This window comes from Euwallacea fornicatus, chromosome 9 (genome assembly GCF_040115645.1).
Source record: "Euwallacea fornicatus isolate EFF26 chromosome 9, ASM4011564v1, whole genome shotgun sequence".
In the NCBI taxonomy this organism is placed as follows: Eukaryota; Metazoa; Arthropoda; class Insecta; order Coleoptera; family Curculionidae; genus Euwallacea; species Euwallacea fornicatus.
In genome coordinates this window covers 4,111,923-4,129,085 of record NC_089549.1, presented here as the reverse complement: position 1 = coordinate 4,129,085, position 17,163 = coordinate 4,111,923, and the positions used below count along the sequence as shown (strand labels likewise).

General features: G+C 35.2%; 2 protein-coding genes across 9 annotated transcripts in view; one reads left to right on the top strand and one right to left on the bottom strand.

The window, feature by feature from the left end:
* LOC136341242 (uncharacterized) overlaps positions 1-17,163 on the top strand; it is a 78,335-nt gene that overhangs the window by 32,849 nt on the left and 28,323 nt on the right. For 3 of the 7 annotated variants that reach the window (XR_010732468.1, XR_010732466.1, XM_066286010.1), the window contains exon 1: positions 14,809-14,997. The exons of 3 other annotated variants lie outside the window; for them this stretch is intronic. Coding sequence is in view for 1 of the 4 variants with exons in the window: in XM_066286009.1 (XP_066142106.1) it covers positions 14,100-14,121 (22 nt within the window). In the remaining 3 variants the exon portion in view is untranslated. Of the gene's footprint in view, positions 1-13,333; positions 14,122-14,808; positions 14,998-17,163 lie in introns of those variants that run through there. One more of the 7 variants, XM_066286009.1, reaches the window with a different exon arrangement.
* Zip48C (Zinc/iron regulated transporter-related protein 48C) overlaps positions 3,278-17,163 on the bottom strand; it is an 89,830-nt gene continuing 75,944 nt past the window's right edge. For both annotated transcript variants that reach the window (XM_066286006.1, XM_066286005.1), the window contains exon 7: positions 3,278-5,001. In XM_066286006.1, coding sequence (XP_066142103.1) covers positions 4,923-5,001 — 79 coding nt within the window. In that variant the 3' untranslated portion in view covers positions 3,278-4,922. The remainder of the gene's footprint in view (positions 5,002-17,163) is intronic.

The following is a 17,163-nucleotide window of genomic DNA, read 5'->3' as shown; positions in this document are numbered from 1 at the left end:
TTCTTAGACTTTTTTCCTTTAATACATCTTTCACTTGTTAACTTGTGTATTTTACCTGACCACATATTATTAAAAAAATCCTGTTTCGTCAGCGTTAAATATGTTTTCTTCTTTTTTCATTGCATACTTTTCTAAACACAACGTTAGGCCTTTCTTTAAAACGACCAAGCCATCCGAAGCTGCATTTGAAGTAATCACCAATTATTTTTCCAAATTTACAAAACAGAGAGTGTAAGGATAAAGGCACTTTTTTCCTTTGCTCATTACTTTTCCAATCATGTTTAATTCTCCCACCATTCTTCCAAATATTTGTCCCTTTGGACTTTTTTAGTCCCAGTTTTGAACACACAACTGATTGAGACAATTCTTCCTCAATATAATTTATTATTGCCAGTTTTTCGCATAACGTAAATGTCCGCTTTACCTTTTTAGTCAATTTTTGTAAAGTTTTAAAGACAAATAGGGCCTACCAGATAACATACACAGACCAATTCTAAAGGGCGAGTTGGAATAAAATCTTGTTTGCACTTGCATCGGGAACTATCGTACCGGGGAATTCCCGAGAAATCTCGTTTATGATAGACAAACAAAAAAGTTGGTTCATTATAAGCGAGAGTCTATTATAAACGAGTCCATCTTGTCCGAGGATTTTACTTATGATTTTATGTATGGTTAATCTGGGACTTAAAAATCAGTTCATTACATGCGAGTTTCCATTACACGCGAGTTCATTATAAACGGATTACACTGTATTTATATTTGTTTTCAGTTTTGTTCTTGAGCGCCGTATTGGATAAAATTTTGTTTAAAATGGAAGAATAAATTGAAACCAAATTGTATTTGAACACATTATTTTGTTTATATAATTGTTTGTTATAATAATTTTTAATAAATTTTCGTTTTGCATTGTTAATATACGTGTTAGGAATATTTAAGAAAATATTTCCGGAAGCGGGAAGTACTTAATTCAAAAAATAATTAACTTAATTGTATCAACTCGAGTATTTCGTATAAAAATCTAAGAACGCCGATATTTCAAAAACGATAAGACTTTGGATAATGATGAATATGGTCATATACAGGGAGGTTCATGAACATGCCGACAACCTTTCCAGCGATGCAGAGCTCATAAAAACAAATATTTAGATCGAATAGTTAGATCCAAAATGGCCTCGCTTCCAAGATACTGTTTAATTTTGTTTTAATATGTATTTCCAAAACGCGTTGGGATAAAGATATGACATTAGGGGCTCGCTATGGCAGGACAAACGTGCATGTTTTGGAATAGGTCGAATATTTTCACTTGCATCAGTGGTGTCCGTGCGACAGTTCAATGGGATGTTTCTAATGAAAAAATGGTACGTTAGTGACTTTTTTTAATACGAATTTATTTTTTCACATGTCATCCATTCTTAATAAAAAAAAGGCCTCTTAATGTTTTGTAGCCGTTTTCAAAATGAAAAATAATTTCTAATTATTGTTTCTACGAAAAAACCGGTATAAGTTTTCAAGTGCGATTTTTTTTTAATTTTTAGGAGAAATGAATTTAATTTTCTTTTAATAAAAACAGAGGACAGGAACGCAAACATATATGAAGACATACCTCATCTCAAAGTAATACTTTTTTATCAGAGTGTGATTTAGTTGAATTCTGAGTCTTTTACACATGTAGAAACGTTTTTATGCATGACAATGATGGACTATAGTCAGGCGACCTGTTTTGTCATTTTCATGAACACCCAATGTAATTTTGTTTTAAATATAAATATAAATATAATATACCCGTTTTTTTGTAGGCATAGGAATGGGAAATTATTTTTTATCTTGAAAACAGCTACTTGAGCAAAAAAACACTAGGAAACCTTTTTTTTTTAATCCAGAATTAGTGGAATATTTAAAAAAAATAGAGTTGTATTAAAAAGACAGTAACGTACCATTTTTTCAATTAAAAATATTCCATTGAATGGCCGCAGGGAAGCCACTGACGTAGGTGGAAATATTCTGCCTACTCCAGAACATGCACATTTATCTCGCCATAGCGCGTCTCTGATTCCATGTCCTCATTTTAAACCTTTTTTGAAATATTCAAAAAATTATTTAACAAAATAAGAAATTATATATTTTGTATCTTGGAAATGAACCAATTTCGTGCTCAATTTTATTCGATCTAAATACTTGTTTTTGCGGGCTCTATACCTCCTGAAAGTTTTCGGCATGTTTATGATGTGGATTCAAAATGACCCCATCTCCTATTGCAAGCTATCGATCGACTAAACACCCGGTACATGAATCGTGTAAATTTAATTTTCACTCGACAGTATAGTTTTTTAAATCCAAAACGGAGAAACGTTCTGTAGTTATTATAGAATAACTTATAGATAAACTTGCTAAAGTATCATCTATGCGTGGCTAAGGGTAGCTGTCCTTGATTACGTCATCAAGTTAACTGTAGTCGACAAAGAAGTGTTTTTATCTATCTTTCTTTTTAACAGCGGCTTCGGAAGCGACCATGGACTAAATGATTCTTGTACGATGCCTTTCATCAGTATTTTACTCAGCAAATTTTCGATTTCCTGTTTAGTCAGAACGATCTCACAGGTTGAGCTTCGTTACCTTTGGTGTTACAAAATATCGAATTCAGCCGTAACCAATTTAATGGCAAAATCAATGGAATATAATCGACGTACGCCATGAACTAAACACCCTGCAGTTAGGTATTGAGGAGAATTCGCGAATTAAAACTAATGACAGGGAATTAATTAACATTTGCGCGACAAGAATTTCGCATAAAAAATGGGAGGATAACAGCAATTGAGACAAAGAACAAAGAAATAACCCAGATAACTTTAGTCCGTATCGATAGGTCAGTCTGTACCGACTAGGGCCGGGCATGTTTTTCCCCGCACCGGTGGTACGACCTTGTCAATATCACAAGCATCGAAACCGGCACAAATCCATTAAATAACCCACTTGTACAATAATAATTTGCCTTTTTTACGAATTGTGGAGGTTGTGTAATCCCCTTCACAGCGTGCTTTCGTTTCATTCATAATTTTAATAAACCAGACGGCATTGATTATTGTTGTTGCCATGAATGAAGCGAATTCCACTGCATGTGAAATTATGCAGCTGGATTTTATAGCGCTATTTTTAGATCGATTTTTTTTTGGTTAATAATGAGATAATTACTGCGATTATCAGCGTAAAATGCTCGTGTTCTAATGATGAGCCGATGAAACGGCACAACGAGGAACCATCCCGAGGAAAAAGCAAACACTTCTTTAAAAATATACTTTATTTTGTTTAAACTAGATTGTTAATATCACAGCAGTAGTTGCTAACAATTGGCTGATTAATTATCATGCTATTGCCACATTAAATTATATTATGAACACAAATTCATGAACTAGATGTCCGAGATGTTCGGAGCGATGGAATGTGCTCACTGACCGCTCATAAGAAGCTTATCAGCTAACATCTGTGCTGGAATATAAATACAACTACTCAACTGTATAATGATGGTGATTACACTGTTTGGTGACGATTATGTTCATCTGCTGTATCCATGATTATACTAAACATCGAACTAAATATGGTAAAAGAACATATTTGAATTACATAAACTACATGAGGTTGTTACTTCTAAAGAAGTGGTATCCAATGTGTTTTCACCGCAGAGACACAGCATGGGAACCACTGCGTTCGACTATTTATAAACTATTACGTAAAATTCTGGGCCAACAAGTACTGGCAATACCAGTGTGAATAACAGTGCAGAGTGTTTTGAACAGAGTATGTTCTAAGTACCATTATACTTGTTTGCCGTTGTGTAATGATTTTATTATACCATTGTTTTTGTAGGAATAATTGTTTTGCTGTGTTCTCAATTTTTTTTTTCATTTTTTTGCGGTCAAACCACACTATAGGGTGTGAGAAAAAGGAAGTAAAGTTACTGTCCTCTACGTCACCGAATTGTGCACGTGGCAATTTTACTTTTACGAAAACTGAAAAAGCAACGGCAAATGGAGAAAGCACAAAAAAGCAAATATATTTCGCTTTTCCTAACTTCCTAATTAGACAATTAAAAATATTCAATAATATATAGGGTGCCCTATTAAAAATTATACAAGGAAGAAATGGACATTCCCAATTGGAAAAAATCATCTTGCGGATATAGGAACCTAACATTAGTCAATATGATACATTAATACTTAATTCACGCAATGATTTTTTACAGTGTATCAGGAAGGCACATTTTTTGGTGTACGCAATCGTCTGTACATACGTTGTAGACACAATGAAACAATGGCATTGTACGCGAAAGTCTATGGTCATTTCCACTGTCTGGACTTTTATCAAGTCAATAATAATTTACAGCATAAAGCTGGAGGTGAAAGAAAAACAAACGTTAAAAATAATGGAAAAAGAAAATATTTTCTGTTTGTTCGCAATTAATAGGTACCTAAAATTGATTTATATCGTTGGAAGTCACCATTAATGGCTCTCCACACTCCGTTTTTAGGCTTTTTGAGTAAAATAAAACAACAATATATCCATATCAGGTTACTGAAATGAGTATCATACTCCTGTGGTCTTAAGTCAATGACCGCATTTCCCCAAATGTTAATGTATACTATCATCTCTCTGATCTAATGGATCATTCTAATGGTGACTCACACGGGCAGAATCCATATAATAATGACTTTTTTATGTCTTAAATCACTACCTACAACAATACATCTATCTTCTGGGACATACTAACTTAACGAATTTCGAATATCACCCAGAATCGTTCAGGTGCTTCATATATACTACCGGACAAGCACGAATGAAGCATTCGCTTTAGGACATAACAATCACGGACGAACACAAAAAAAATTAAGTTGACGATTTCTGCTTAGCTACGTTTAGAGCCAGCCCAATTAGCCTAATCCTACGTCTAAGGTCATCATTACCAGGAATCCGATTACGGCTCCCCATGTTGCTAGTTTTCCATTTTCACTGGAAAAGAAGAAATTGAAGTCAATGTTAAGAAAACGAAAGGGGCTCGCAAAGATTATATTACGAGCAGTTGCAAAAGTTCCAATAATAATAAACGAATAATAACGGTCGAAAAACCACGATATACGCTTTACGATATATTGCTATTGGAAAACCGATCAGAGTCAACTCAATAAATCACTCCTATAAAGCGCCATTACTGAAATTTAAAAAATCAATACATATTAAATCCGGTTGACCCGGAGGTTAACTCAAATCTATAGTTTTATTTAATTTTAACACCCAGCACATGACAACGGATGATGTTGATATAGCTTTAATTATCTTTTAGTTATAAGCATTCTCAGGAATAGCTCAAGTCCATTCGAAATGTACAGTATGTAGTGTATTGATAGGAATTGGTGTCAGACATAATAGAATCTAATTCTAAAACTAATTTAAACCTTGCATCGCTTGCATCAGTGAACCAAGGCAATTCTGTGCGCAAGAGAACAAAGTTCAATAACTTCTAATTGAAAAACTGCAGACTTCTGCTCTGGATGCGACGCGATTACGTCATCTAGGATAGTCCGGTAATATTTCATGACGAACACAAAGAATGTCGCTAATACAAGAGTGCTGAAACCGATGGAGAGTAATAAATTCAGGCGAATTGCTCAAATGATGTCAGTGATATAATCCCGGTGGTGATTTAAAAATGGCTATGATTTAATAACACTACTGTAAGTGTAAAAATACTTGATAAATGACCGTGTTGAACAAATGGCTGTTTCATGCATGTAATTGAGAATTCGAATTAGAATGCCAATTGGAGTTTACTGGTAGAATATACTGTGTGACATAGGAAAGGAAACACCCCGTAAAAAATGCTTTATTTAAATAATTTTTGGCGCGCAAGTTTGTATTTGGGAACACGAAAAACTATTTTTTTTTTTTTATTTTATTATTTAATTTTCAGCCATGTTTATCAGTGTATTTACGAGTTGTCAGGAGCTTTAGTTGTTTCTTTACTATAAAAATTGCAATAAAATATCAACAATATGACTGCAAAATGTCATTTATTGGTGTATAGTGTGCTTAGAAAGTGCTTTTAGATTGATCAAATATGCCTAGACGCAGAACGCAGCAAAATTTTCATCAATTGAGTGAGTTGGAGAGGTCGAATTTGTGGGTCTACAAGAGGCTGACCGGTCATTTAGGAAAATCGCCACTAGATTCAACCGTAATGTACACACTATAGTGAGATGTTGTCAGGCACGATTCCAAGAAGGGCAAACAGACAGAAGGAGAGGTACTGGACGAACCCGAAAAATTACATAACGCCGAATTGTGGCTCTAAAAGATAGGTTCGTCTCATCGAAGACGCTGGCGAATCAGTGGTTTGCTGAGTATGGAAGGCCCATTAGGATGCGAACCATTTATCACCGAATAAGAAGTTTTGGACTTATTTCCTACCGTTCCCATCTTATGTTAACCCTCACCATAAATCATCGTCAAAATCGGCTGCTGTGGTTCAAAGAACTGGTACATTTGAATTTGGAATGGGATACTATCGTGTTTAGTGACGAATCCAGATTCTGTTTGGTTATGCGTGATGGTCGGGCAAAGGTAAGAAGAAGAAGGGGTGAAGGACGAGATCATCAGTTCATAATGCAGAGCCATGTCCATCAGACCATTGGGGTAATGATTTGAGGTGCATGTGGTAGCAAGTCATCTTTACATTTCATCAGGGATAATATGAGAGCCAAACTATACATCCAAGAAGTCCTGGAATCTCATCCCGTGTCTTATCTAGAAACTTTTGTTAATCTAGTTTTCTAGCAAGACAGTTTACGCCCACATGTGGCTAGAATCACTATAGACTTCTTTCAACGAAATGCAATCAATTTACTACTTTGAGCACCTCCGTCTCCAGACCTCTCACCGTTTGAACAGATATCAGACATTGCAGGTAGAAGGTTGCATAATTTACCCCATCCCCCACAGCCCTTAGCAGCGTCATGTCATGTTGTCCAGTTGGCCTGAAATGAGATCTCCTAAGAGTCCATCGATCACCTCATTAGATCCATGCCTAGACGTGTACAGGAATGTAAATAAACCGCGGAGGACCGACAAACAATTAACTTTTTTTTGTTCTTTAACAATTAAATTTGTTCAATTTTTTAATAAAGTATGTATTTGTTTCAGCGTAAGAAACGCGCGTACCAAAAATTATTTAAACAAAACCATTTTCACGGGGTGTTCTCGTCTCTACGTCACGCACAGTACACTTTTTTTCGGTTACGGCAATGCGATGGTTTAAACAATTGTACAGTTACTTAGCCGCTGACCCACATTAGCAAATCATGAACTAACAAGCAAGAGCATCGGCCGGAATGACCACGACAATCAAGAGGCGTGTCCAGGTTATATCCAGTGCAAAAGTAAGTGCTTTGGATCAATCCGAAAACGCGAAAAGAATCGATTCCAAGGTGCTTTGATCGCTTTGTTGATGTCACGTGACCGGACTTTCCCTTAACGTAAACGTAACTGTGTCGGCCGCCGAACCCCTTTCTTCATACCATTCACAATCTCCGACTTCTGGTCCACTCGGTTTTGCTCCAGGGGCCGCCAGGAGGCAGTTTATCATCCTCTACTGACTATAATTGTTTGTTTACGTTATGTTAATGCATTCCTTCTAAGAAATTTCTTAAAAATCTTGCTGTGACCCACCGCTATCCGAGTTCGTTATCGGTCGAGAAGCCTTTAAGAATGAAACAAACAAGGCACCGCGGCCTGAGGTCCGAACTGTACTCATTCGAGTTGTCAAACGACAAATTTTAACAGCGATCCTTCGGAATACCGAAATCTGGCACATTCCCAAACGCACAGTACAATCAGATTTTTTTGTTTTTCTTTTAATTAAACCCTCATTTCCACCTACTCGATATGTTGGAGAGACCCGAAGAATAACAACTTTTGGCCGCAAAAAATGATGATTGACCACAGGATAGATATGACCCTGTTCGCTCTTAGTATATCCGGCGAATCTCTCGTGTGCATATAGAATTTCCTGAATGAACTAGGACGGGGTTTAAATAACTTGAACATGGCTTGAGATAACAACTACTACGACAATTTTAGGTCTCCTTAAATTCTCCATTCATAACAAGGCGTCTTGCCGCTCAGCGGATGGAATTGATTCAGAGATAGGATTTCATAATCATAATATCATAAATCAAATCATAATAAATTAATAATAAAATAAATGCTTTTGTTGATTTTTCACCGGTTTTGGGAGTAAGGCTTACCGCATAAATTGGCGTGCTTTGACGTAAGCGGGATCTTTTTTTAACCCGTCGAAATATTGAAAATGGCGCGTTGTTTGTAAATAAACGTTTGGATTTTTTTAACATCCTGTAGGATTAACTGAGTTTTTCTTTGCCACCGGTTGGCTTTATTGTAAAATTTTCGCCAGGCACACAGCTCCTCCGCGAAAAAATTGTATTACATTACCTTGCAATTCAACATTGTTCCGCAAACAATGTTAAGAAAAGGTTCACATGATGTCCGAAGTATACATTAATTTTTTGAAACGAATTTATTTATGTATTCAGAAAACCGGTCAACATGTTGAATATTTGTTGTAAGAATCAAACTACGTTGGAAGTTTTTTGAGAGTTTTTTATGGGTTTGTTTCAACTAAACAACAATGATGCACGGCACGATATCTTAAACAATTTTTTTTGTAACGGAACTGTGTGCGCAGTGAAAATTTTATAAGACAAAAAAAATTCGAAATAAAGCCAGCTAGTGGCGGGGAAAAACCGAAAGTTGTTCCTACAGAGGGTAACAGAAATACTAACTTTTATTTAGGAACGATTCATCGTTTTTATTGTTTTCACGTATTGGAAAAAGTCCTGTTTACGTCAAAATAAGCCAATTTACACAGCAACTCTTGTCTTTAAAATTAGTGAAAATCGATAAAAACTTTTAGGAATTATTGCGAAAAAGCGATATTAATTTGAGAACTCGGCCCCTTGTGTAGTGACAAAACGACGCAACATTCGATGTAAACATAGTCAGTGCAGAAACTATTTGTACAGCAGAGAATATTAAATAAAACGTACTATTTCGATGTTATTAAGCAATTTTAACAAAAAAAAAACAAAAATAATCATAAATGTTCATAAGTATGTTTAAAACATACTTTCAATGACAGATAACAAGTTAATAAGATGGATTGCTAAATAATTAATATAAACAACTTAAGGAACTAGAAGAACTAGAAAAACACAACAAGTATTCGTACAGACCTGAAATATGTAGTAACAAAATAAAATTTAAAAAAAAAAAACTTTGGAGAAGTCGTTTTAATCACCTATTGGATAAGGTTAGGTATTTTATGGGTTAGGCAAGCCTAACTTTACTACTAGATTTCTTCTTGTGAGGTTATCTGAAACGGATTGTTTATCAAACCTGCCGAATTAATTTAGAAGACATGAAAGATCACATTCGAGAGGCTTGTCGCACAGTCACGCCCGATATAATACGAAAAGCTTGTACTGGGGATCTACTTCGACAATTTGAAGCATTTTTAGAATCTTAAAGAGGACAATTTGAACATCTTCTTTAAATACCGCTTTCCTAATGTGTTAATAAATATTTATGTTCTAACTGGGCCTTATTTTTTTCCAAGTGTGAAAAAGGATTTTTTAAAGAGTCAACTGGAATGCGTTTCACGACCTCTTGATTTCAAGTATAGCATATGCGATATCAAATGTGTCTAGATTTTGAGTAGGAACTCAAATGTGCAAAAATATACAGAGGGTGCCATTATAAAAAATTTCAAGTTATTTTGTCATAGCTTTATGTGCCGTCGTATATACAGTGGCGGTCAAAAGTAGAGAAACATTTATTTTTCACCTTATAGTTTTTAAATACTGCATAAATTGAATCCAGGTTTTTATTGTTATAGAGACAGGTGACTCATTTAAATTTTAGGTTAATTACATCAATAAATAATAAAATATTTTCGATGACATAAAAAGGATTTTAGAAATGATGCGGTCAAAATTAGAGAAACAAATAAGTTAAATCGAAATTATAGTGTTGTTTATTAATGTTTTGTTGCAAACCCTCTATTACTTAAAACATCACTACATCTTCTCATGGAATCCAATAATTTATTTATTGTTTCTGGCTCAATAGAGTGCCAAGCGTTTTCAATCGCTATAAACAGTTCTTCCCTGTTGTTAAATTTGGCTGGATGTTCCTCTCGTATTTTCCTATCTACCGCGTCCCAAAGATTTTCTATAGGGTTGAGATCGGGACTCTGAGGTGGCCACTTCATAACATTTACGTAATTTGTTAAAAAAAAAATGTTTAATTATTTTTGCGGTATGCTTCGGATCATTGTCATGTTGAAAGATCCATCTTAGTTACATGTTGTCCTTGGCATATGGAAACATCACATCTCTAATGATCTCTAGATAACGGAATCGATCCATTATGCCTTCTATTTTTACGATCGGTCCCATTCCAAACCCGGAAAATTACCCCCACACCATCAATCCGCCTCCCCCGAACTTAACTGTACCTTTGGTGTACTTTGGGTTATATCTTTCATTAACAGGACGTCGTACGAACCGAATCCCATCCGAAGAAAATAAATTAAACTTACTCTCATCGGAAAAGAGTACCGTTTTCCACTTATCAGTCGACCAGTTCAAGTGTTCCCTTGCAAACTGTAATCGGGCTGGTCGATTTTTTGCTGATATAAAGGGCTTTTTCGCTGGTCTTCGTCCAAAAAGATTCTTCTCCCTAAGACGACGTTGAATAGTGCTAGTTGACACCCCAAGCTCCCTATTTTCATTGCAGATATCAACGGCTGTTTTGTTGGGATTTTCTCTCGAAGCTGCAACCATCCTCCGGTCGTCGGCTCTTGTTGTTTTTCGAGGTCTCTCAGATTTAGGAGGACTCATAACAGTTCCCCTTATGTTAAACGACCGTATTGTTTTATTGACAACACATCGATTTAAATTTAACTGATGCGCTATATGCGATTGCTTCATTCCAGATTGATATTTGGAAATTATTAAATTTTTCACATCCACAGACAAATGTTTATCTCGAGGCATATTTAAGGATCTTGATGGAAGATGAATTTCTTTGGCAGTTAAGGGCACACCCTTTATAAATGATAATAAGGCAAATATTCAAGAATGTTTCTCTACTTTTGCTTTACAATAACACTTTTTTGTCTGAAAACAAACATGATAAGAATGTTGTTATTTTTTTATAATAAGAACTTTAGGAGTTTGGGTCTAAGTTAAGGTAATATACAGTGAGGGACAAAAGTATTGGCACACCAGAAGTTCCAATATAAAATGACTGATTCTGGTACATTAGCAAATAACAAATCCGATGAAAACTAATTTATTTCAAACCTCACATCTTAAGGTACTAATTACTCCTAGATTTAACGTTATATTATTTTTCTAACAAATGGTTACATTGCAAATATATAAACTAGGCATGGAAATTCGTGGACAAAAGTATTGGCACACTTTGGTAATATAAATAATTAAATAGTTTTTCCGATTCACAAACAACTTGTTTACTATTTTTTTTATATTTGCTATGAATTCTTTACGTGTAGGGACAAGCAAAGTTAAAAATATTTCCAGTTTGTTAGTACTTTTCTTAATAATGGGACGCAAAGGTGAAGAAACGACTGTCAGTGAAAGAAAAATTATTGTAAACCTACGAAGAGATGGTAAATCTTACTCAGATATAGCAACTATAGTAAAGAGAAGCCGTTACACTGTTAGAAATATTTTAAAAAGATTTGAAACTAGTAATGATTTTTTGAATAAACCCAGAAGTGGCCGCCCGAAGAAGTTGTCTGCGCGGGAAGAAAGAAAAGTGGTCAACAAAATGAACCTTAATCATAGAACCAGTGCATCTGAAATCGCTTCCATTTTAAGAGTAGAGAATGGAAAAGATGTTAGCAGTAAAACAGTCTGCAGGACCCGTCATCGTGCTGGATATAGGGCTAAAGTAGCCAGAAAGAAGCCCTATATTAGTAAAGCAAATAAGAAAAAAAGGCTAAATTTTGCCAAAGAGTACATTGACCGGGACAACCAATTTTGGAACAACATATTATTTTCAGACGAGTCAAAATTCAACATCTTTCAGTCCGATGGTAAAGTGTGTGTATGGAGAAAGCCCAACACAGAACTTGAACTACAAGATCTACATAAGACAGTCAAACATGGAGGTGGTAGTGTGTTGGTATGAGGATGTATGGCTTCGAGTGGTGTTGGAAAACTTATCTTTATTGATAACGTGATGGTTAAGACCGTGTATTTAAATATCCTTAAAAATAATTTAAAGCAGAGTGTTGAAAAACTTCGATTGGATCGCGGATTCTATTTCCAACAGGACAATGATCCAAAGCATACGGTTATATCGTGAAACAATGGATCGCATTTAAATACCCCTCCACAGTCACCAGATCTCAATCCAATTGAGCATGTTTGGAATGAATTAGAAAAACGAATAAGGAAACATCATATTTCAAGCAAACTAGAGCTGAAAGAAATTTTACAAAGAGAATGGGAAGATCTAGAACCAAATTTTACTCAAAATTTAGTACAGTCGATGCCTAGAAGATTAGCTGAAGTAATAAGAAGAAAAGGTCTTCGTACAAAGTGTTAGTATTTAGTTAGTTAGATATATTACCTATGTGTGCCAATACTTTTGTCCACGGATTTCCATGCTTAGTTTATATATTTGCAATGTAACCATTTGTTAGAAAAATAATTTAACGTTAAATCTAGGAGTAATTAGTACCTTAAGATGTGAGGTTTGAAATAAATTAGTTTTCATCGGATTTGTTATTTGCTAATGTACCAGAATCAGTCATTTTATATTGGAACTTCTGGTGTGCCAATACTTTTGTCCTTCACTGTATACGGCTGAACTAATTTGCTTAATTTCTTTTCAAATAAAGTATGAATTTTAAATGTTTCTCTACTTTTGACCGCTACTGTATTTTATTATCACTTCAATTTGCAGCCCCAACACAACCTTACATGTTTCTATCGAAAACTTTTTTTAAATTCCTACAGGATCGTGAGACATTTGCTATAAATTGCTACCAGGGGACACCCTAAATATATATTTGTCCATTATTCCTCTATAAAACGAAGCGATCGTACTCCTAAAGCGCTCATGCAACCCCATACCATTACAGAACCCCCGCTGTGTTTTACTCTTGGTCACAAATTTCCTTTATTAAATTCAGTGCATTTCTTCCTCCGTACTTCAAAATTGCCTTTACTATACAGGGTGTCCCGGAAATAAGTGCCATAATTTTAACAAGTAACAGAACTCATCAATAGTAACAACTTTTGTCAAATAAGTTTTTTTTTAAAGTCACATCTACTTCCGGTATTTGCACCTATTAAAACCGCTCTAAGGCACCGCTTATGGATTTTAAAAAAATCCAAATACACACTGGATATTTTGTTGATGTTTTCTTATCGTAAAGTTTTTTTACTAACCGAGAGTCAAGCACGATGCATCGCAAATCTTATATTGTTTACGACCGATAGTATTGAAAAATTTTCGTGTGAAATACCGCTTTTTACAAATAATGAATACACTGATATGGTGTTAGCTTATGGGGAAGCCCGTGGAAATTCTAATCGGCCTCGTAAGATTTATACACATCGTTTCTCGAATCCGTCCTACACCCCATAGGCGCACGTTTGTTCGTGTTATTCAAGGACTTCGAAATAGCGGAACTTGTGCAGATACATATTAAGATCGCGACAGACAACGGTCCAATAGTTTTGCAAATGTTGAAAATGAAATTTTGAAAAGTGTCGAAAATATTCCTGGGAGTAGCATTCGTAGACTGACAATGGAGGACAATGTGTCAAAAAGTTCAGTTTGGAGAACTTCAAAACAACAACAATTATACCCATACCATGTACGAAGAGTTCAGTGTCTACAACCGCAGGGTTATCATCGTCGACGGCGTTTCTGCAACTGGATTTTAAGAAAACTAAGACGGGTTCCGAACTTTCTTAGCCATGTATTAGCCACCGATGAATGATTTGATTTCACCAGGTAAAGAGTATTTAATATGCACAACACTCACATTTGGACAGATGAAAATCCCCATGGTATAAGACCTCGCAATTCTCAAGAGAGATTTTCAATAAATGCATGGGCTGGAATAATAAACGGTCGGCTCATCGACCCTTGCTTTTTACCAGATCGATTAGATGGTAGGAGTTATTTACAGTTTTTAAATGACGACCTAAATCATTTATTGCAAAATGTTTCACTGGAAATTCGTGGAAACATGTGGTATTCTCATGATGGTGCGTGCTCCTTTTCATAACGCCCAAATTGTACGAGAATGGTTAAATGAGCACTTTCCCGATAGGTGAATTGATCGAAATGTTTCCGTTCCGCGGACCGCTCGATCCCCAGATTTAACTCCTTGCGATTTTTATTTACGGGGTCATATTTAAAAAAAAAAAAATTATTTAATTACTTGTAGAGTTACAATCTGTCACAAATGGGGTCATATGAAACAGATAGTTATATTTTACTCCAGTTGATACAACTGAGAAACGTTACTGAAGGTAGAAGAAAATTTTCAACGCCGAATACAATGATGCTTTGAAAATAACTGTTGGATTTGTTAAATTACAAATCAAGGTAGAAAACTCGAATCTGAATAGTAATAGATAAATAATAATTTCGGCATGGTTGACTCACATTGTGTACGCACCAAGCTGATTCATGTGTATATAAAAAGGGAAATATTTCTTGTAATCTTTCACGATGCTCGTACTGCAGTAGTGTTTCTACCATTTATAAGTAAAGTCGGTTACTGCATTCTTGTTTTGTTAATCCCAATTTCCACTAAATATACTCATAATTTCCAACAATAATGGAAGACATTTTGAACACTCAATGTAACCTCTTTTGTAGGTAAGTAAAAAATTTTAATTATTTTAACAGTGAAGTACGTAAAACTTAAATAACTCCTACTTAGCCCTACGCGTTTATTGATTATATGAAAAAAGACATGCACATCAGAAAGCAGGCAAAAAATTCCTTCGGTATCTATGCGAAGGATCCGAAATAGGATAAACAATTTTAGATGCCATAGGCGGGTAACGGAATTGTAATAAATCTTTTAACGAAGTGAACTGGAAAACTATATATCTTCCGCAAAAAAATGTTGCTTTCTACGAGTTCTATTATTGATTCCAATTATGGCACTTATTTCTGGGACACCCTGTATACAGGGTGTTTCATAAATATACCGACACACTTTCAGCGGATTTCAGCTCACAAAAACAACTATTTCTAACGAATAAAGTTAGGTCTAAAATCGCTTCGTTGTCAAGATACAGGGTGTTTAATGTTTCATAATTTTGTTTTACTATATTTCATAAACGGTTTGGGACGCGGACATAAAATTCGGGACACGCTCTGGCGGGATAAATGTGCACGTTCCTGAGTGGACAGAATATTTTCATTTACACCAGTGCCGGCTGTGCGGCCGTTCAACGGGATGTGTTTGATGAAAAAATGGCACACCATTGCCTTTTTTTAATACAAATATTTTTTTCACAATATTCCGTTAAATTTTTAATAAGAAAGGCCTCTTAGTGTTTTGTTGCTCACGTAGCCGGTTTCGAAAAAAAAAAAAAAAAATGATTTCTCATTCATGAACCTACCAAAAACCGATATGGGTTTCCAAGTGCGATTTTTTAATTATTGAAGAGAAATTTATTTAATTTTATTTTAGTGGAGGTGGTGGACACGAAGACGAACAATTTTATGTCCCAGTCCCAAACCGTTTTTGAAAAATAAAAAATATATACAGGGTGATTCTAGATAAGTGAGACAAGCAAATACCTTGAAATCGGGAAGATCTACAAAAAAATGGTCAAACAAAGTCTTCTTTATTTTCGGGGCCTCAACTTTTTATAATGTCATTTTTTTTCAAGGTCACCTTCACCTGTCTTTTGGGGTCAAATTCATTTTTTCAAATGTAACACTCAATTTTTTTTGGAGATTCAAATTCTTTATTGGCAGTAAAAATGTTTTTACTTGAAACATTTTTCGCTAAAAGTTACGAAATCCATAATAATAACAGACAAAATAAAAACCATTTCATTATACTTTATTAATTTATTTTAACACTTTTATTAATTTTATAGTAAATTTTAATTTATTATAACAAAGATCACTTCAACAGATGTTTGAAATGGTTCCCCTGCCGTTCGAGACACTTAACAATTCTGTTTTGAAATGATTGTTTGGTATTTTCCAGCATTTCAGTTGTAATTCTTCAACAAGCGTTTTTGATCCGAATTTTCATGTCTTCGGAAATATTTGGTACTCGACTTTAAACTACTTGTTTTAAATGACCCCACAAAAAAAATCTAGTGAAGTCAAATCTGGTGATCGGGCTGGCCAGTTAACTTCGCTACCGCGCCCAATCCATCTTTGTGGGAAATGTTCATTTCAAACTTCTCTGATATTCCTAGCATAATGAGCGGGGCAACCGTCATGTTGAAATCTCATTGTCAACCTTTGCTCTAAATTACCTTCTTCGAGAAAGGGTGGCAAATTTTCTAACAAAAACTGACGATATTTCTCTGCATTGAGGTTTCCATTAAAGAAATATGGCCCAATCAGATATGTACCTAAAATACCACACTAAACATTCGAAGTCCACGGTCGTTGTCTTTCCACTTCACGCAACCAACGCGGATTCTCAACCAACCAATAATGCATGTTGTGGCGATTCACTTCACCGTGGTTCGTGAAGCTGGATTCGTCAGAAAATAGTACATTTAAAAAAAAATTGCATTTTCATGGAGTCTTCTTTGTGCCCAAATACAAAAAGTTACTCGATTTCAGAAATCATCACTATGTAATTCCTGATGCAAGTCTACGTGGTATGGATGAAATTTATGTGCGTGTAAAATGTGCCAGACAGTACTCTGCGAAAGACCTGCATCTCGAGAAATTTGACGAGTGCTAATGTGAGAATTTGCAGCTACTGCACCTAAGACCCCAATTTGATAATTCTCATTCAGATGAAGTGGTTGAGCCTTTTCACGTTTTTTTTCTCTCCAA